Raw genomic sequence first — 21,809 nt, 5'->3', positions numbered from 1 at the left:
TCATGTGGGGGCCTGAGCCTTGGGCTTCCCTGGAGGCTCAGATGGTAAATAATTTTGCCTGCAATGCAGGAGACACAGGTTTGATCCCCGGGTCAGGAAGATCCCCTGGAGAAAGAAATGGCAACCCACTCCAGTATTCTTGCCTGGAAAATTCCATGAACAGAGGAGCCTGGTGGGCTACAGTCCATGGGGTCGTGAAGAGCTGGAAAGGACTGAGTGACCAACACTTTGACTTTCTGAGCCTTGGCAAGGTGAGGTGGCCCTAATTCCTGAGTAGCTCCAGGCTCAAGGCTGTTTTTGCCTCATTTCTGTGTGTACCACTGTTGTCCAAGGAACACGCGGATGGAGTCTCCTCTGAGGCCATACAGAGTGGGGGCATTCCAGGGGAATGGGGAGAAAGTGCCCTTTGCCCCGAGGTGAATGAATGTTGTGACATCTCACAGGCCTAGTCTGTGAGTCGTTACCAGAGTTTAGCTAATTCTGCTTAAGCTGTGGTGAGCACTTGGCCTGTATCACCTCATTTAGTCCTAACCTCCATCCTGCATGATGTATATTATTCCTGAGGCCGAAGGGTGCGAAGCTGCTGCCCTAGAACTGAGAGGAGATGCAGCAAAGAGGCCAAGCATGCCTGTGTTGGAATCCCAACTCCACCACTTAACTAGTTGTGGTACCTCAGGCAAGTTCTGTGCAGTCTGTCTGTCTGTAAAATGGGGCTAATTGGTAGCGTGTCCTGAAGATTAAACCAGTTAATGGTTGTCAAGCACCTTGGAGGCTATCAGACATGTAGGAAGTACAGCATAAAAACTACTGCCCGATTGTCATTTGCTTCCATGCAAGCCTTGAAGAGCCTGACTCCACCGCCCGGCTCTCCCATAATTGTCTGCACCTCCTGAAATGCAGCAGGGCCTGCTCCAGGCTGAGGCTGGGACTGAAGCCTGGAAGCAAAGCAGAGAAATGCGTAGGAGGTCTGGGTTGCAGCTGCACACACGACACACTAACTTTATTCACATTGATACAAAAGTAGATTTTTCCAGAAATGTTCTCTTGTGCCAGGGGGAGCGAGTTGAGTGGCACGTGGCAGAAGGGTGAGGGGAGGGGGCAGGAGGGGCAAGGGCCACAGTGTGGGTCATGGAGGCAGGACAGCGGGCAGCAGGGGCTAGGGGAGGAGGATGATCTGGGCATGGTGGCCCCTCTGCCCCATTCTAGCCACACTGGAGGGCGGAGGGCGTCCACACAGACATATTGGGAGCATCCAGAGTGGCGGGAAATGGGGGTCAGGGAACTTGGACAGGAGGAAATTGTGGGTAGAATTTGGTGCCCATGACTTTCCTCTCCTTCTGACTGGCTGCCAGCTCCCCCAGGGGACACCAGGGGTTCCTGTATGCCCCATCTTGCTTCCCCTTCCTTACACGCTCCTCTTGGAAGGGCTGGACATGCCCAGGAGGGGCCAAGGTGGCGGGTGTGGTGGTGAGAGCGAGTGCACAGATAGATGCTCACACAGGCAAGGAGGGAGTGGAGGCTGGGCTGCCCACCGAGGGGCTCCAGGGGTCTCACTGGGGCAAGGCCTTGAGGATGGCATTTACCTCCTCCGCCACAGCTGTCAGGGCAAACTCAAACTGGTCCTGGGGAAGGGTAGAGGGAGGAGGGTTATGGGGAGGCCCGGCCTCTGCTCCTGCCCTGGGATGGGGGGGTGGGCTTTGGGGCGGTTACTTGGGGGAGAAGGAGGGAGCCCTCCTTGGGGAGATTTGGAGGCAGGCAGGAGAGGCAGGCCACTGCAACTTTCCCTGGGGAAAGGTCATGGCTAGGGTAGGTGTAGAGAGAAACAGTCACCTTAGAGCGAACAAGGCCAGGCCGCTGGTCACGGACATGCTCCAGGGTGGCAGCAATGTCGATCTCCTTCACTCCTGGTGGGAGGGGTGTGGGGATACACAGATGCTCAGAGGGTGTCCAGAGGAGGGTAGGACCCAGAAAGCCTAGGGCATCTTGGGATGGGAGGCTCAGAGGATTACCTGGGGGTGTGGCGACCTGCCCTCCACGAACTCCTGTGACCCCAGGGGCTGGGGAGACTCTAATCTGGGGCTGGGCTGGGGACATGGTGGGGAGGGGCCTTACCTTTTGCCATGCGGTTCAGTACCATGTCGATGAGGATGTAGGTGCCTGTCCTCCCTGCACCATCACTGCAGTAGGAGATGGTGACAGGCTGAGCTGGGGACCCAGCAGGAAGGGGGAGGGGAGGGGACATGGAGGCTTGGGGTAGAGACGGTGGTGGAGCCATTAGGGTTAGCTGCGGGGTTGGATGGCATGACTGAGCCGAGGATTAGGGATGGGGTCATAGCTCTTGGGTCCTGGGAATTGGGCCTTGAGTGGGGAGCCTGTGACTCATGGGGTGTCTCTTGGGCAATGAGCCAACTGAAAAGGAGAGCCCTGGCTCCACCCTGAGGTGGAGGCAGTGAGAGGGAATGGGAATAGCCATTTCCAGCCACTGGGCAGGCTTTCCTTCAGCCAACGTCTTATGTAAATGGCAAGATGGTAAATATTTTCAACTTTGTGGGCCACATATAGCCTCTGTCGTGTGTTCTTTTTTTTCCTTCAACTATTTAAAAATGGGGACATCATTCTTAGCTCATGGGCCAATAAGAAAATAGATGGTATGCTGAATTTGGCCCGTGGGCTGTTGTTTGCTAGTATCAAGGGGACAGTCAAACAGTGTGCTTGGGAGATGCACACGGAGAGCAGGACCGGAGAGGGGTGGGAACCAGGATGTGCCCCCTTCAGGGCCCCCTGGCTTGGGCCTGGCCTGTCCCCCCACCCCCCACCCCCTCCAATCGCATACGCACCTGCAGTGCACGATGATGGGGCAGGAGCGGCCCCGGTAGCACTTGTTCACCTTCCTGCAACAAGAAATGGGCATGAGGCCAGGGGGCACCAGCAGAGGCAAAGGGGAGCTGAGACACACACCTGTGGGCTTGTCTTCCTTTTCTCCCCACCTGCCCAGGGCTGAGGAGGGAAGACGGCTGGACGGAGGAGTTGTGGCTGGAGGCCAAGAACCAGAGATGGCGTTGGGGGGCACTGGGCTTGCCTTGTCACTATGGGCCTAGGCTATGCACCTGGAACAACTGATAAATCAGTTGCTCTGATTTATCAGATAAAACCTGATAAATCAGATCAACCGATAAAAACCTTTCAAGCCCCAGTTTTCTTACCTGTAAAACGGGTATGATAGTAATAGTAACCTCCTTCTTAGGGTTCTTATTACATGGATTATGAGATAATCCATATAAAGGACTAAGTGCTAAATCTGGCACACAGTAGGTGCTCATTAAATGATGGCACTATTAAAGATAAAATGTCATAATATTAACAGTCTCCCCTGCCTGAAGTTCAGGGAGGATAGGTGTTCAGGTGACTTCAAGAGTGTCAGAGCACACTATTGCTCTGCCCCTGGGTGTTCCCCTCCCACCCAGGCTCCTTGTGGTCCTCACCAGCAGTGAGGTCTGGTTGTAGCTCTGGGTGCAGAGTTCCTCTGGTGAGGGGATGACAACCCCTCAGCTCTGAATATACTGCCGCCCACTGTCTCCCTGGATAAGTCTTACCCCAGCACAGGTGCTCTGTGATTGGGTCATATTCAGACTATGGGTCCACCTGGACCTCAGACTCTGCTTCTTGGACCACAGCTCAGCAAGGAGCAGGTGGGTTCTCCCTCTCTCATGGCCCAGTCTAACCTGCCCTTGTTCCTTATGACATTCCTGACTTGAGAGTCACTTGCAGACTCCTGATACTCCCAAAGGACAAGGGCAAGGGAAAACCTTTTGAGGGGTTATTAGAGCATTTCAGAGGAGCTTGGAACTTAGTGGTCTCCCAGTCTGGTACCCCCAGACTTGCTGGGGCCAGGTGACTTGAATGGTTTTCTAGAAGTCCACGTGATTCCTTAGCGTATCGGCTGGTAGATCAGGGCTGGGGCTGAACAGAAGTTGTCACGGTGGCTCCCAATCAGTTAATAATAATGACAACAAATAGTACTTGGAATTAACAGAGCCTTTGCTATATGCTGGAGCTTCCCTGGTAGCTCAGCTGGTAAAGAATCCACCTGCAATGCAAGAGATCTGGATTCTATCCCTGAGTTGGGAAGATCCCTTAGAGAAGGGAAAGGCTACCCACTCCATTATTCTGGCCTGGAGAATCCCATGGACTGTATAGTCCAGGGGGTCACAAAGAGTCTGACACGACTGAGCAACTTTCACTTTTACTTTTGCTATGTACCTGGCACTTAAAGTAGATTTTATAGATTTCATGCTACTGATTTTTGTAACAATCCCTTAAGGTATGGGTCATCAATCTCATTTCACAGGTAAGAAAACAGATGGAGGTCAAGGAACTTGATCAGTCATTTTCTAAGACTTCAAAATTTATTTTGCCTTCCCTCTGATAGACCTTCACCAAAACATTATTTATTAAGCAGCAATTAATTTGTTCTGGGTGTCTAAGCCAATTGAGTTTACATAATTCCAGCCTGAAGCAAAGAAACATAACCTTTTCGCTTACCTGTGCAGCCTTAAAATAAGTCCATGCACTCATTTTATAAAGATTTTTAAATATGGAAAACAAAAATTACCCCTGATACCCTTGATGGTGCCTTCAAGAAGCCTGTACCTTAGGTTGCATGGACCCCAGTTAGAAACCATTGTCCTGAGGCTCAGAAACTACCCCCAGGTTCCTGCCCCAGTTCTGTTCCTCTGCTTTCTGCCCAGCACCTAGAGACCTCAGAGCGGCCCGGCAAGGGGCAGAGAAGCAGGAGGAAGCTGCAGTGTGGGTGAGGTCCCTGCCATGGCAGCAGGCTTCTCAGCCACCTCTCTGTGGAGGGAAGGCAGGGCACTCTGGAGGCCTGGACACGGTTTTAGCATCTGAAGAGGGCAAGTCCCCCTGTTGGTTTCCTGTCCCAGCCCCCACCTGGTTCCATGAGTCCCCAAGAGTCCAGAGATTCCCGCCCACCTGCAACTCCCTTTGATAGTATTTGTCCCTTCCCTGAATCTCCCCAGCCCCCAGCTCTCCCATCACCCTTCAGGGTGGTCCCTGGGCCACACGTCCTCATGTCCCATCCATGCAGCGGCCACACCTGCCAGTGATCACTTTTGTGACTATGCAACTGGAGTGAGAATACTAGCTGCAGATCACAAAAATGACGCTGGCAGCCGTGAGAGAGAGAGAGAAGAGGGAGGAGACAGAGAGGGGAGACAGAGCAACGGAGAGGCAGAGACATGTAGAGAAAGAGAGGAGGGGGGAGACAGAGACAAAGAGAGGCAGAGTAAATAGGCAGAGATGGGAGGGAGGTGAAGGAAACAGCTGAGAGATGAAACAGGGAGAGGTGCAGAGCGGGGAAATGTGGATGGAGTTGGGGAGTGAGACAGACTGTGAGACAGAACGATGGAGAGAGAGCTGAGGGGGAGAGGGAGGGTGGGGGAGAGAAAAGTGGGAAGGAAGGGAGAGAAAGAGGGAAAGAAATAAAAACAGAGGCAAAGAGATACAGAGGGTAAAGAAGGGGGAAGGCAGGGGGGAGTGAGAGAAAGCAGGGGGACAACAGACATAGAGACTGGACACCAGGAAACACAGGACAGGAGGAAATAGACAGCAAGGACCAAGGAGAAGGAGAGAGGGAGGGAGGGGGCTAGAAACAAGATGAGCCTTTCAGGGTATAGCGGGGCGGAGGGAGAAGAAGGTTATGGAGAAAGAGTGGGAGATAGAAAAAGAGGGCAAGAGAGAGGGAAGAGGCAGCCAGCCAGCAGAGAGAGCGAGCAGTCAGGAGCTGGACCACAGCAATGGACGGATGGGCACAGCGAGACAGAGCGTCAGTCTTGGTTTGGGGGGTGGTGTTCGGAAGGGGACGCCAGGAGGTCAGAGTCAGTCCTGGTTTGGGGGTGTCTAGAAGGGGACACCAGCAGACCAGAAGCTGAGGCTCCAGGTCGGGCGAGAGGGCCTGCCTCTCCTGACCTGGGGCCCCAGGAGGAGCTGATAGGCTGCAGGGAGGCGCCAGAGCCCGGCTCCCGGCCCCCTTGCTCCTAGGCTGCTCTCTCCCGGGCTTCTGGGAGCCTTCCTCGGGCCGCCCCACCTCCCAGGGGTGCCGGCTCACCTGCGGAAGTCCAGGAGGGGCCGGGTGGAGGCCGGGGTGCCCTCTGCCGGCCAGCTGAGGAAGTGGAACTGCGTGAGCGTGCGCGTCTCCTGGGTCTGCACGTTCTTCAGGTAGAAGCTCCGCACCAGGAAGTCCTCGCACCAGATGTGCTCCGACACCAGGTTCACCTGCGAGGGTGGGCGCGCAGGCCTGAGCGCGGCAGGGCCTCTCCAAATCCTCCCGGCCTCCCAGGCCAGTCAGGAAGCTCACTCAGCTGTCCCCAAGAACCCTAGCCATCTGTGTCTAGGACTTATGGACTGCTCAGGACAACTGGAGGCTTTTCCACCTAGACACAACTAGTCTTTTTGGCCGCATAGCGGGACCATAGCTCCCCGACTACGGATCGAACCTGTGCCCCCTGCAGTGGCAGCTCGGATTCTTAACCATTGGACCCTCCGGGAAGTCCTGTGTGCTTCCTGAAATCAGTGTCTCCTTCCTCTTTTGTGCAAAGACTAGCACAGTGTCTGTGTTACACACCATAAACTTTGATAAAATTCTGTATTTTCATTTGATTTTTTTCTTTAACCCCAAGCAGGACCAATTTTTAAAGCTTAAAATGAGAAAGTATTGTGTGCTCATCTAATGCTGAAAATTTGTTATCCAGAGCTCATTTAGAGACAAGAAGCTTCTGTTGTGCAAATAACATCTCTTGTTTTATTGGGGGGGGGGGGTCACTTCCTATTGGTCAGGAATGTTTCTTCTTCCTCTACTTTGTCTCTGCCCAGACCACCCCCAGTGTTTTTCTATTTTTCATAAGCAACATGTGTGATTGGCAGCATTTCTTTCTTTGCTTTGGCCTCCAGGAAACTCAGATCTAAACTAGACTCAATAAAAGTAGGACTAAGTCTTGGTCTTCGAGTATACTTATCTTCCCTGTCTCAAAACTGTACTCCTGGCTCTTAGCTTCTTACCTTAGTTTCAGTGGTTTTATAGTTTTATATCTGTACCTTTCATCATAGGTCCCTACAAGTGCTTTTCAGCCCTAGACTAGACACACACATACACACATGTATATGCATATATGTATGTATGTGAATGCTTTCCTGGTGGCTCAGACAGTAAAGAATCCACCTGCAATGCAGGAGACCTGGGTTCAATTCTTGGGTTAGAAAGATGCCCTGGAGAAGGGCATGGCAGCCCACTCCAGTATTCTTGCCTGGAGAATCCCCACGGATAGAGGAGACTTGCGGGCTACAGTCCTTGGGGTCTCAAAGAGTTGGACACGACTGAGTGAGTAAGCACAGCACAGCATGTGTGAATATGTGTAATACATGGATGTTTATATACATATACAGTCGCACATGTATGAAGGGTGCACCGCCCACTTTCCCCACCCCCATTTTCTCCTGGCCGTGGGGTTCTGCTGACCTCATATACGTGGTAGAGGGAGGAACCCTCGTCCGGCCAGTAGCGATCACACTGCTTGACACCATCCTCCACCAGCGGGGTCAGCATGACGATGACAGTGCAGCCACTCTCCCACACCATCTAGGGACAGATGATGTCTAGCACCCAGGTAAGCTCCATTCTAACCTCCCTGGGACCTGGTTGGCCCTGGCTGCCCACAAGGGACCCCGGTCCCTGGAGACACCCTCCCTCCAAAAGCCCACCTGCCAGAAGTCTGCAATGGTATGCGACAGCGGTCCCTGTGTGGCTATGTAGGCTGGCATCCGAGGGTCGTGCTCAATCTGGGGGCAGGGAAAATACATCATGAACCAGAATAGGAAATGCCATTATGGAGAGGTCTGGTCAAAGGGAGCAGGCCAGGGTCTGGGGGAGCCTCAGAACTCCCGTTTCCATGCCAGATATCAGGCCCACAATTCCAGGGCCTTGGGGAGCGGGAAATGGAGTCTATAGGGGCAGGATGAATATGGGGGAGGAGATGGGAGCCACTCACAATGGGGCTGGCATTGATGTAATCACTCCGAGAAGGGCTGCTCTCCACCTTCAGCTTGATGCGAGCATGGTCATCTGCACAGACCCCAACCCCACCCCAGAAACCCCTCTGGTCACTGGGGTCCTGGCACCTCTGCCACTCAGCCTCAGCCAGGAGCCCAGCCCCTACCCCAAGCCCTCCGGACTCCCAGCAGACAGAAGGCTGGGCCAACAGGACTCACTCACAGGGTAGGAAGTCAGGGTGGCGGTTCTTTTTGATGTTGCCCTCACCCTGGGCAGTGGCACAGGTGTTGGGCTCCGCCTGGTAGGCACACAGGGCCTGCCACTCCTTGGCCAGGCGGTCCCTGTTCCGAAGGTGGTCCTCCATGTAGGCCTGCAAGGACACCACAGCCTGGCGCCGGCCCCCACTGCCAGCCCTGCCCCTCCCACCACCCGGTCCCCTCCCTGCCTCTGGGCCCATGCCCCATCCTGACCAGAATCATGTGTCCCGTGGAGATGTCCATGTTGGCTTGGGCGGGCTCCTCACACCAGGACGGGGTGCTGCTGTGGGAGCTGGGGCTGGCCTGGGCAGCATCGCTGAACTGTGAGGACACGCTGCTCACCCGAGAGGGCTCGGGTGGACCCTCCGCCCTGTTGAACAGGGACTTTGTAGCCATATGCTGGCGGCATAGATCCTGCAGAAGAAGGACAGGGCAGGATCCATGTTCTCCTGAAGCCTTTTCAACAGAGTCCTTAGGATGGTCCTGGATTGCTTTTGAATGAAACCTGTCTCCTCTGGGGTGGGGTCTTCTGCCCTGGGTCTTCTGCCTCATCCTTTCCAGGGCTGTTCTGCTTGTGTGGCCCATGACAACTTCAGATATTACAGAGCAGAATCCAGAACCCCCTGAATGGTGGTATTGGGGAGAACTTCAGGAACCACCTGTTCTCAATTCCCATCCATTCAAAATGCCCCCACGACATCCCCTTGCTGGGGCTTCTCCAGCCCCTGCCTGGATATCCAACTCCCTGCCCTCATCTTACATGAGACCCAGACTCCTGAGCCCCTTCCATTCCCTTTCATCAACAAGCTTCTGGGGCTGCACACCTGGTACTCAAAGGTCGTGTCACCATGGGCCCCCTCGGGTCCCAGGGCGGCCAGGCGCTCCTTGTCCCGCTGTCGTGCATGCTGCCGCACACACAGAGCCACTGCCAGGGCCACGAGCAGCCCAGCCACACCCGCCAGGGCCACCAGAGTAAGAAGCACGGACCGCATGGGAGAAGTGCTGTGGGCCGGTCGGGGAAGGATGGCGGCTGCCTCCTCCCTCTGTGGGAACAAGGTTAGAATCAAGGTGGGCAGTGGTGGTGCGGGGAGACTTAGGAGCTGCTCCTCACTCCTGTCCCACACCCCACTCCCTGCTAGGATATCTCCTGGGGAAAAGCTGAGAGGCAGGGACATGGTGGTACAGGCAGAGGGACTCAAGTAGACCCAAGATCCCTCTTTCTCAATCCCCATGGGACCAACTCAACCACATTGTACTGCCAGAGACTTAGTGGGTGACTCTCCCTAGGAGTTTTTGTATTAAAAAATGGATGTAGAGAAGTATAGAGACCCAGGAAGTCAAATAGTAGAACATGAGGCATCAGTGTTGGATGCATAATAGAAGCATATTTTGAGTTCAAAGTCCTTTCTGTGTAATGTTTTCCCTTGGAATCTGAGACTTTGCTCTAGCATATCTATGGACGGCTGGGCCACCTCAGGTAGTTCTTCCAGGTGAGCTGGCTGCCTATAGAAGGCTGATCCTACAGGGAGCTGGAGCCACTGGGGCCATCTGCTGGTTGGAAAGAAAACTGCATGGAGGAGGGCTGCTTCAGCAAAGGTGGTGTATTTCAGCTCCTGTTCTGCCAAGACTGCCTTCATTTCTGGTGGGCAGCATCAGCCAGCGGGGACTTTGACTGATTCTTCAGTTATCTCATACCTGTCCCACTCCTGTCTGCAAGATCTGGAGCCCTGTCTGTGCTTCCAGTTCAGACTTCACCAACCCTGCAGGGAGGACGGAGGTCAGATCCTCTCCAGCCCCAATATGGTCTCCACCCCATGCCATGCAATGCCCCGTGGCAGGCCGGGCCCATATGGCCCGGGTCTGGGAATATTCCTGGGTCTGGGAATGTTTCAAGGAGAGCATCAGCCACCGGTCTGGGTCTATACAACTAGGGCTAGGGTGAAGAAGTAATTACCCGCTTGCTGGGTCACATCAGCCAAAGACAGGTTCTGTTCATTGTGCCGGATGCGGAAGGTAAGGGCTGGTCCCACGACACTGCCGAATAGGAGGTATATTACTGCCTCACCCATCACAGATCCCAGATTCAAAATGAGAGATCTGCTCTGGTCCTCTCCCTATTAGAGGATGGGGCTGAAACCCATGCCATACGAGGATGTTTCAGGAGGGAAGATACTGGACAGGCCAGCAGCAGGGCAAAGTGTGGCTGTACCTTCAATGAAGCTGGAAACATCTGTGACCTGACCTCGGCCCCTTACCTGGAGTTTGTCTTCCCCTCCTCCCTTGAGCCCCCTAGGCCCCACCCCCTTCAAGCTACCTGCCGCCCCAGCCAGATTGAGCCCCACCTGATGTTGATGAAGCTGCCCGAGGACATGTGCACGTGCTCAGCCAGGATCTCCAGCAGCCTCACTCCTGCAGCCAGACTCAAGGGCCTGGAGTTGCAGAGCCGGTAGAGGAAGGAAAGTGGGGACCCTCTTGGCCACTTTCTTGAAACACCCTCCAAGGGTGTCAAGACATCCAGAGGTGCAGAGCAGTCCCCCCCACCCCCATCTACTTCACATCTGCGTTTCTGCTCTCTGCCTCCCAAGGCAGGCCAGCCCAACCCCCAAGGGAACAAGAGGCTGCCCCGCGTGGGAGCCCTTACTTCTGGTCGGTGACAATGTAGCCGTATTCCTCTGCTGATGGCCGAGTGGAGGGCTGCCCCGCCACGGTGGGCTGGCTCTGGCCCAGCGGGCTTTTCTTCTCTACCAGGACTGGAGTGGCGGGGGGGCCAGCAGCTTTCGGGGGCTCAGAGGATCCGGTGCTCAGCTCCTTCTGGGCTTTATTGGAGGTGGAACTGCCAGTGGGGGATCCAGGCAGGGAGGGCATTGGGGGTGGAGGCTCTGCTGGGTCTTCGCCCTGAACCTGCTCCTCCATTGTCTGTTTAGAAGAGAGGATAGAGGTAAGGTCTCTAACAGTGAAGGGGTTAAGGAAAGGGGGTCTACAATCTGGACCCTGAGTTCCCATAGGGGTGCTTATGACTGTTTCTCTTTCTATCCCCAGACCCAGGTCAGCATTGGGTACTGAGAGGGCATCCAGGAAAGTGAGCCAAGTGGATGAATGAATGAATGAATAAAGGGCTGAATGAATGATTATTCATGATAAGTAATAATTGACAGAATGGGGCTGGAGTGGGGAGAAATTCCAGAGTGAGGAAAGCTGGAGTTAGGGGAGAAGATGAACAGGCAGCCAGTGCTTTTTCGACTTTTGTTTAGCCACACAATCTTAGAAATCCAACGTGTGAAACGGACAGAGCCTCAAGCTGTAGGGCAGTCAGGAGCCTGCCTGCTCCCTTCCCTCCCTTCGCCTAAGGATCTCATTTCAAGAGCAAGGTCTGACACGACTGCAGTGAAAAAAAAGCATGAATCAAGAATTCTCGCTTCTGGTCCCAGCTCTGCCTTCAGCCTGAGGTGAGACTTTAAACAATGACTTGCAGCCTCCGGGCCTCTGTTGAAGGGTCAGAGAATACAGATTCTGGGTCCTGAGCCTGAGATTTAGATTTCAGCTAAGGGCGTTTGCTGCCTTACGGGTCAGGGAGGTGTTGCAAACTCACTTTCTTGATGTCAGCTCCAACGTTTACAGCTCCTCCTGTAGAGACAGGAAAAACAAAACTCTGGGCAAAGGGCCAAGGCCAAGGTCCACACAACGCAGGTAGGAGAAAGGGCTGGTAGCTCTGAGTCTGTGGCATCTGCTATGGGCTCTCCCCGCAGTCAGTAACCAAGGCTGTTGTTGAGTTCATCCTAAGCATGGCCTCATGCCTCTGAGTGTGTTAGTCCCTCAGTCATGTCTGACTCTTTGTGACTGCAGAGACTGTAGCCTACCAGGCTCCTCTGTCCATGGGATTCGCCAAGCAAGAATACTGGACTGGATTTCCATGCTCTTCTCCAGGGTATCTTCCTGACTCAGGGATTGAACCCACTTCTTTTGTTTCTCCTGCATTGGCAGGTGGATTCCTTACCACTGTACCACCTGGGAAGCCCCATGCTTCTGGGCTTCTGCATCATGGGCTCAGTTACTTCAGTTGTATTCGCCTCTTTGTGACCCCATGAACTATATCCCGCCAGGCTCCACGGGATTCTGGAGCGGGATGCTGTGCCCTCCTCTATATCTTCCCAACCCAGAGATCAAAGCCACATCTCTTATGTCTCCTGCATTGGTAGGCAGGTTCTTTACCACTAGCACCACCTGGGGAAGTCCCTTCTGCTTCATGCATGCACGCTCAGTCACTTCAGTCGTAACTGATTCTTTGTGACCCCACGGACCATAGCCCACCAGGCTCCTCCACCCGTGGGATTTTCCAGGCAAGAACACTGGAGTGGGATTGCCATTTCCTTCTCCAGGGGATCTTCCCAACCCAGGGATGGAACCCGGGTCTCCCACATTGCAGGCAGACTCTTTACCTTCTGAGCAACCATTGCTTGATCAACTCCTCCCTATTTTTGGCCACATCCCTCAAAGCTATTCTTTGCACAGTCCTCTCTTACCTGTCAATTAGTGGCTTCTTGGCAATGACCTTAGGTCATCAGCATCTTCTGCCTAGCCTTCCCAGTGCCTCCAGATCCCCAGCTCACACCCTCATTGGCTTCTTTCCCCATTACTTCCATCTCCCAGTCCTTTCCGGCTCTAACTCCTCAGCTCACCACCTCACCCCTTGCTTCCTGACCGTGGCTGTCAATGACTCCGTGTCTCAAACCAACTCCCTCCCCTGAGCTTGGCCCTTCCCCTCTAGACTGTTTCTTGTGGCCTTGAGAAGTGGGGCAAGAGGCCTCTGTGGGGTTGGCAGTCTCTCTGCCCTGACACTCACCTGGATTTTGTCTGGCACCCTTGGGCAGCAGCTGCAGCAGGGTCGAGAGGGTAGAGAGCTGCTCTGGGGTCAGCTGATGCAGCTCCACACCATAGCCCGCCAGCACAGCGGCCACTCTCTGCAGAGTCACATCTGCTGGGAGCCAGACACGGAGCTCAGGACTGGTGCCAGGATGAACTTACGGGATGAGTTTGCAGGTGGGTGGGGACCCCCACATTTAGGAACTTTTCAAACACCAGGACACGGATGCCCTCCCCTTCCCATCTTTGTCCACACTTTGGGGGAAAGCCCTTCAGGTGTCAAGACCAAACTTCAGGCCCAGTAGGGACTCCTCGATTCCCTAGCTGGAGAAGGCATGTCAGCTCCACCCACTACTGTATCCTCAATGCCTACTTATGCCTGGCAGAGAGCAGGCAGTCAGTAGGCATTAGTTGAGTGTACAGATGACTTTAAGGACAAATTAACAAGTGCATGCATAGTCAGGACAGACCCCCCCGTCTCTGCCCCTGCAGAAAGCAGCCCCATAGGCATGGAGTGGATGCTGAGGCCACGGTTACCTGGCTGCTCTGCTGGGGCGGGAGGTTTCTCCTCACGACCCTCTAGTCCTTCCTCCTCATAGCCCTCCGAGGAGTCCCCTGCCCGGCTGCTGCCCCCTGGCTCTGGCAGCCTTGGTGCCCTGGTCCTGCTGGGCACTTGTGACTCCTGGGCCAGGTAGAACAGCTCTGACTCCTGGAAAAGCTGAGCAGGTGGAGGCCCTGGAGGGTCCCCATAGGAGTGGCCAGGGTGAGCCCCAAACATGCCCTTGGAGCCAGCTCGGCTGAGGAAGGCAGGGGCTTCAGCCTTGGGCAGGGGGTCAACACTGACCATTCCTGGGGAGCTCTCTGAGCCCCGGGAGCCATCGCGGGAGCCAAACTGTAGGAAACCAGAGATTGGGATAAGAGCAGATGTCAGCATGGGGATTAGGGTTGGGAGGGGGCCAGTGTCTAGAGCTCACCTGATGGAACAGGTAGGGCTGCAGCAGGGCAGGTTCATAACTCAGGGCAGGATGCGGGGGCTGTGGGGGCAGCAGCAGATGCTCCAAGAGAGGGGGCAGCAGCTCAGCCTGCAAAGGGGACAGGGGGGAGCCCGCCCCAGCTCTGCTCCCACCTACTGAAGGTCGAGGAAGCCGATGCTGCAGAGCTGGGGCGGAGCCAGTGGGGATGCCCTGTAAAAGCAGCTCCCCAGCGGGACCAGGTCTCCTGGGCACCAAGCCAGATCTGAGGAGGAAAGCAAAGTGTGTGTGTGTGGGTGTGGGTGGGTGTGTGCGCGCACGCGCGTGTGTGTGTGTGCATGTGTGTTGGTTGTGTGGGGCAACAGTGTACAGAATCTATGAGGCAGAGATGCTGGGGGCCAGGCAGGCTTAGCCTAAAGTAAACCTGATCTCTCAAGAGATGAGGTAGCCTCAGGAGAGGAGAGAGTAGCATGGAGAAGGGCCAGAGGTCTACACCTGGGTAGAGGTCATCACCTCCCTGGTAAGCGTGCCTGGGTCCCTGAAACACAGCAGCAGAGCTGATGAAGCATGAAGCTAAGGACAGAAAAGGGGAGAGTGGGGAGCAGAGGAAGGGAGCTGGGAACTGCTCTAGAAGAACTGTGGCTGCAACTTGCCCCGTTGCCCCTGTGTGCACGTCCCCAAGCACACATCCAAACATTCAGTGCCGTGTCCCGTCCTACCCAACTCTGCCTTCTTCACCTGGTATCATCCTCTGAGCCCCAAGCCCTCATTTACTTTCCTTTGCTTTACAGAGCCTGAATGATGCCTTCAGAGCCCCTAACCATAATAGGAAGATGGTACCTCTTACCATGTAGTAATAAAACTGAACATTAAACAGCCTCAGTCTGACAAAATTCTAATCTGTTCCATGATGACTGCTTTGATGCTTCTTTTAAAATACCAAATGTCCAAATGTTTCAAAGTAGTCTTTAACATTGTGAATCAACTATGCTATGATAAAAATTTTAAGAAAAGACTTTATCCGGCAAAAAAAAAAAAATCCCCCAGTTTTGAATGCCCTTGTTTTGCTAGATCCCCAGGGATGAGCTCAGCTCATGTTGGGCATGTGGGAATATCAATTGACCACTCCAGAGCCTTTTTCACCCATGCCCCAGCCTGCTGGTCTCTGTACATACTTTCCTCTCTCCATCAGGAGGACCACAGATGCACCAGCCTTGCAATGCTAGAGCTGATGACAAATGATGCCTACCTGTCCCTTGGATGAGGCTCAGGGGGGCGAAGCCTGGGGATACGCTCCATCTCCTGGGAGATCACATACTGGGTGAGGTCATCATGCCAGGACAGTCCTTCCAGGGAGAGAAAAGAGTGAGATGGAGATTGTCCCTCAGGCTTGGGACAGTCTGAGGGCTCAGTAACAGGGGCCAGTGCAGATCAAAACTGCACCCTCTACCCTGCAGTGTACTGAACTGGGAAGAGCCCAGGAGCAGTGGAGGGGGTCCAGAAACCTGGTGGGTGATCTGAGTTGTCCTTTCCGCCTCCCCCCACCGCACCCCCAGGTGCAAATCTGGAAGTGAGACTGCTTCCGGTGAGACTGGGTTTAAATCCTCTGCCACTTACTAACTGTATGTCCTTAGCTGAACCTCTGTGAGCCTTAGTGCTCTTATCTGGAGAATGGGGCTTTATACCTCCTAAAATTGTTGTGATAGTTAAAACACAATATAAAATGGTTAGAATAGTACCTGACACATTATGAGTATTCAATAAATGCTATCATTATTACTCTCATCAATATTATTATTCACCTTATTTTTATTGATCCTGAACCTTAGTTTTCTTTATTTGTGGTGGTGGTGGTTTAAGTGGGAATAACGTATACTTTATGGGTCTGTTCAGTTCAGTTCAGTAGTAAAGATTAAATGCAATCAGGGACTTAAAAATGCTTGGAAACCTTCAAAGCACTTATACACCTGTTTTAAGCCTTCATTATCATCATCTTATCCTGAAGGCAGATCTGTTTGACCATTTCCCTCAATGAACTCTGCTTGCAGGAAGTCAGTCATCTATTCTAAAAGGATAACCTCCTATTCTCCAGTCCCACCTACTCCCATTCCTTTTTGCTTGCTTCTGGATTAATACTCATATTGCTTTTAACTCATATCATGGGATCTATACCTGCCTTTTTGCCTATTAACATAAGATGAACTATCTGTGTTTCTATAAAAGGCCAATCCTCCACTTGGGCACTAGATTTCATCCCCTGCTAACCTACTCAAGAACATCTTCCCCACAATTCTCCCCTTTTTCCTATATCATTGTTTTCTCCTGTTGTCTACTGAATTATTCCCATTCATATACAAACACAATGCAATTTCTTCCATGTTATAATAAAAATACTGTTTGAATCCCACATTCCCCTCCAGCTGTCACCCCATTTTTTTGTAGCAAGACTCTTTGAAAGTGTTATCTCTGCTGGCTGTATCCACTTCCTTTCCTTCCATTCCCTCTTACCCACTCTATTCAGGATTTTTCCCCCCAACTACTCTACTAAAACTATCATCAAGATCACCAGTGGCTTCTGTATATCTAAATCTAGGGTTACTCTGGAGAAGGAAATGGCAACCCACTCCAGTATTCTTGCCTGGTAAATCCCGTGGGAAAGGAAAAATAAATAAATAAATCTAGGGTCAGTTCTCAGATCTCATCTTACTTAAGCTACCACCATCATTTGACACTGTTGATCACTCCTTCCACCTTGATACACTCTCACTTAGCTTCTAGGACACCAAACACTCTTGTTTCTCCTTCTACCCCATTGGGTCTCCCTTCTCAGCCTCTCTTGTTGATTCCCCTCCTTCTCCTGGTCCTCTTAATAGAATTCTTTAGGGTTTTTCTTCATATTGACTCAATCTCTTGACTATTTCATCCATCTCATGGGTTTAATTACCATCTATACACCAAAGAATTCCAAATTTATATCTCTACTTCAGACTTCTCTCTCTCTTTCAAAACCCAATCTTATATACTCAACTTTCCATTCTAATTGAGTGGACATCTTAACTCAGTATAATCAAAACTGAGCCCTGCCCCTTCCCCAAGTTTATACTTCTGAATAGTTAATATTTTAATGTTTAGTATTTCTGTTTGTACCATTGATTCCCTACATCCTATTCTCAACACAGCAGCAAGAGTGATCCTTTTAAAGTAGAAGTGATATCAAGTACCCCTATGCTCGAACCTTGTGATGGTTTCCTCTTTTACTCAGAGTATGGTCAGAGTCCACACATTCTCCTATAAAATCTTAGAACATCATTACCTACCTGACTGCATCTTCTGCTCTGCCTCTGCATCACTCCTCTACAGCCTTCTGTAGAGGTGTTTTCCATGGTGTTCCTCAAACTCATGCTTAGGGCTTTTGTTCTAGATCCTTGGCCAACCAAAATACTCTTTCCTAAGATAACCTTCTGGAAAACATCCACACCTCCTTGATGTATTTATTCAAATTTCATAGCCTCACTAAGATCTATCTTGACCACTCATTTTAATAGTATGGCTTCCTACCTCACCATTTCTGATCCCTTTATCTTGCTGTAATTGTTTTTTTCCATGGCACTTATCCCCTTCTAACATACTAGTATTTTCTAATTTATATAATGTAGCACCTCCCTTCATCTCCTGAATATAAACCCTAGTAGGCAGAGATCTTCATTTCACCCCTTGATAAATCCTAAACACCTAAAACTATGTTTGCCACATAGAACTACCCAATAAATGAATGAATTTATTTGCATGAATGAATTGAATGAGTGGGGTGTTCTCCTGGCTGAGGACCCCAGGATTACCTCTGGAATACTCAGTCAGTTCCAGAGAGTGGGCTGATCTCAAAGAGATGAATGCTGGCCTCTTCCAGTGGCTTCTTCCAGAAGCCTTCTCTGGATTCCTCCAGAGAATCTAAGTGTGAACAGTGTATCTCTAGGGTTCTACTCCCACTCCTGTCTCCAGTAAGGTCTGGGAAGTTGAGGCTCCACAGTCGGTGTGATAGGAATGTCCCATGAGAGAAAACCTGGAGTCAGATGGTCCCTCCCTTCCCCATTTCATCTAACCAAGTTACAGCCTCTCTCCTCCAGTGCATCTAGACCTCACCTTGGGACATGAGCTGCCGGAGCACACCTTGTAAGCGTTGAAGAACTGGGGATGTGACTTGCAAAAGGGGCCGGGCTTGCCCCACTCCCACCTGGCACTGTCCAAACAAGCCATCTAAGAGCACAAAAGTGGTGTCAGCAGAGGGCTTGGACAAGAGGCCTTCCAAAGTCCAGGTTGCAAATAGACAGCTCTGTCTCTATCTCCTCTTTTGGCTTCAGAGGGCTTTGCTCCTCCAGGTCATCCCCCCTTCTCTCCAAGTGCAATTCCTCTTCTGACTTCCAGGCACCCCCCCCCCCCACACACACACACTACTGTCTCACTGTGTACCCTCCCCCCACCCCCCAACCGACTTGTAAGTCTTATGTTCGGTTTCACTCACCCTGAATACAGACTTCAAGATGAGAGCAGAGTCTGCGGTCAAACAGACAGCCTGTAGAGAACAGGTGAGCAGAGAGGCTCAGATACCCCTATGCATACAGTGGTCAGATGGATGAACAGGCTAGGGAAGGGGGAAGCAGATGGGATCCAGTCTTTCATTCTAAGGAAGGCTTTAAGCTGAGAGGAGAGGAGGGAAGAGGCCTCCTCTTCTTAAGAGGGGACTCTGGCTTTGGATTTCAAAGATCTGCAAGTTTGGATTCTTTCCTTAAAAGCCTCAGTTTGTTTAACTAAGTAATGGGGAGAAGAAGCCCTTCAGGTGCATGGGGATGGTGATGGTGGAGAATCATAAACTTCTACTCTGATAGAATTACTGCGGGGTAGTTTATGTCCAAATTCAGAGGGAAAAGGGACTTTCCTTCCCAAATCTCCAAAAGTATCTTATGCTGGCCTGGGACTCAGAAGAGATGGGAACCCTAGCACACTTCCGCTTCGCATGGGAAAGGGTGGAATGGCTCTAAGGCAGTGCTCCCCACACTGTCCCTCTAAGTTCGGGGCCCTAGCGCTGTTGGCGCTGTTCGCGGTGCTGAAGCTCTGAGCCCGGCGCCTCTGAGGGTTTGCCTGGAAGCAGTTATGGGGGAGGGAAGGGCGACCGAGTGAGGAGCCTTTAAAAGACTTGACCTCTCCGCCATTCCAGCCTTCATCTTCCACCCTAACCAACCCGCAGCGCCACAGGAAGTACCTTGCCCTGGCCTCCAAGCCCGATGGGGACGGAGGGCGTCAGACTGCGAGCTTGCGCCCCTTCCCCCACGCGCCCCTGGCCCCTACCCTCCCCCTGCCCATGAGTCAGCGCTGACTGTCTCCGTCCGCTCAGATGTGAGTCAGCACCAGGCCTGACTGTGGGGAGGGGGCGGGAGACGACCCCTCCTTCTTCACCCTCTTTGGCCCCCTTCCCCAGCCGTCTGCTTCTTATGGGAGATCAGATTACAGCGATCAGCCTCTCCACGCTAAGAGAGAAACCCTGGCCCTTCCCTTGGCCTGATCCTCTACGGAAATATGGGACCCCAGAGCTCGTGGGCCCGACTTCTACTGCCTGGAAATCAGGGTTCTCTCTCCTTCCTTCCCCTCCTCCACCCCTCAGCGCCGCCACTTTTTGGCGCCTCGGGGACACTTCCTTCTCTTGTATCCCGTCTCTAGGTCCCTCTGTCCACACGCACCCTCATTCCTTCTCCCCAAACCCCAAACTTGCCCTGAGCCCTCTTCTCTTAGGTCCCGCCCCCGGGTTCCCAGCCCCACCTCCAGGCCTACGCCCCTTTCCTCGCAGACGCCCTCTCTTCTCTCTCCGCTCACCGGGCCTCCCCCTACCCCACTCCACACACACCTTCCAGCCGAGGTTCCGACCTTCGTGATACTTCCCATTCCCTCCCCTCCACACCCCCAGCACACCCCACCGAGTTCTGCTCTCGGCACCCGCCCCCACCCCCCATTTCCTCCTGACCGTGGGCACTAATGGCGTTGCAGCCTCCCGGGCGGCTGCCCAGCAACAGCAGACAGAGTAGCACCCGGAGACCACCCGATCCCCCGGGACCCCCAGGCCTCCCCGGGAGCCGCATCCTTCCCGGCTCGGCTCTCCAGCCCGGCAGCCAGAGCCGCAGCGACGCCAGCCCGAGCCTGCCAGCGGGGCCGAGGCGGGGCCTGCCACTCCCCACCCACCGAGGCGGGGTCTACACGCCCCTCTCGCCGTAACTCTGCCAACCCCAGGCGGCTGGTGACGACATTCCCACCCCCCGCTCTGGCGTAGATTTGCGTCATTCATGGCGTAAAAGCGCAGTCTTCGTGGGGCTCCTACTTATCCCAGCCCTCCTACACCCAACTGTAGGTGCCTCTTTAGAATTTTCGCTTGGCCTCAACTTGACATATTCTTCTCCCCAAGGGCCACTGCCTCTATCACCCAGTCTCAGGGTTGGCAGGAAGGGTTCCCGTTGGGTGGGGACCAGGAAGGATAAGTGATAAGGATAACCTTAAGATGTGGAGCATAAAAGTGAATAGAATGTGTCCTCTTTCGCATCTCAATTAATGATTTCTCTGTCACTAAGATCATGGCATCCGGTGCCATGACTTCATGGCAAATGGATGGGGAAAAAATGGAAACAGTGAGAGACTTTATTTTGGGGGGCTCCAAAATCACTGCAGATGGTGACTGCAGCCATGAAATTAAAAGACGCTTGCTCCTTGGAAGAAGAGCTATGACCAACCTAGGCAGCATATTAAAAGGCAGAGACATTACTTGACCAACAAAGGTCCACCTAGTCAAAGCTATGGTTTTTCCAGTAGTCATGTATGCATGTGAGAGTTGGGCTATAAAGTTGAGCACCGAAGAACTGATGCTTTTGAACTGTGGTGTTGGAGAAGACTCTTGAGAGTCCCTTGGACTGCAAGGAGATTCATCCAGTCAATCTTAAAGGAAATCAGTTGTGAATATTCATTGGAAGGACTGATGCTGAAGCTGAAACTCCAGTACTTTGGCCACCTGATGCAAAGAACTGACTCACTGGAAAAGACCATGGTGCTGGGAAAGACTGAAGGTGGGAGGAGAAGGGGATGACAGAGGATGAGATGGTTGGATGGCATCACCGACTCGATGGACATGAGTTTGAGTATGCCCCGGGAGTTGGTGATGGACAGGGAAGCCTAGCATGCTGCAGTCCATGGGGTTGCAAAGAGTGGGACACAACTGAGCGACTGAACTGACTGACTGACTGTCATCCTTAAGAGCAGGAATGGTTACACATGTGTGCTTGGACTCCAGTTTTAGAAATACCATCTACTAGGGGTATAAGTTTGGGCAAGATGTTTAACCTCTCTACTCCCAAGTTTCCTGGTCTGTGAAATGAAGGTACCAGTAGTACGAGGTGGCTGTGAAGACTGAGAGAATTACACTCATGTGGCTCACTTAGAACAGCCATTGTACTAAACACTGGATAGGTACTGGCTTTTTTTTTTTTTTGTTAGCCTTGCCTCACCTTTCTTTCACCCCCTTCCATGGCTGGTCTATTAAAATCTTATGGTTTCTGCTTGAAAAATATATCTCCCATCATCCCACTTCTCTCCATGCTCATGGTCCTACCCCAACCAATGTGCTCT

The 21,809-nt window shown here is 52.6% G+C and overlaps 1 protein-coding gene across 1 annotated transcript; it reads right to left on the bottom strand.

Moving 5' to 3' along the window:
* Positions 1-972: 972 nt before the first annotated feature.
* On the bottom strand, positions 973-20,398 carry PTPRN (protein tyrosine phosphatase receptor type N). The gene is made up of 23 exons (XM_086338560.1): positions 20,164-20,398; positions 18,670-18,720; positions 18,291-18,404; positions 15,400-15,496; positions 14,154-14,415; positions 13,717-14,071; positions 13,160-13,291; positions 11,909-11,943; positions 10,961-11,235; positions 10,662-10,748; positions 10,274-10,353; positions 10,015-10,079; positions 9,144-9,362; positions 8,533-8,733; positions 8,285-8,432; positions 8,061-8,134; positions 7,774-7,851; positions 7,532-7,651; positions 6,125-6,291; positions 2,838-2,891; positions 2,113-2,177; positions 1,831-1,904; positions 973-1,622 (listed from the first exon to the last, which is right to left on the bottom strand). The coding sequence occupies exons 1-23, from the start codon at positions 20,276-20,278 to the stop codon at positions 1,551-1,553; spliced, it is 2,940 nt and encodes a 979-aa protein (XP_086194686.1). The 5' UTR covers positions 20,279-20,398; the 3' UTR covers positions 973-1,550.
* Between the last annotated feature and the right edge of the window lie 1,411 nt (positions 20,399-21,809).

This window comes from Bos grunniens, chromosome 2 (assembly GCF_055505025.1).
Source record: "Bos grunniens cultivar Pamir isolate PY7600 chromosome 2, Bosgru_T2T1.0, whole genome shotgun sequence".
Classification (NCBI taxonomy): domain Eukaryota; kingdom Metazoa; phylum Chordata; class Mammalia; order Artiodactyla; family Bovidae; genus Bos; species Bos grunniens.
The sequence above is the reverse complement of the archived record's forward strand: the minus strand, read 5'-3'. Positions and strand labels throughout refer to the sequence as shown.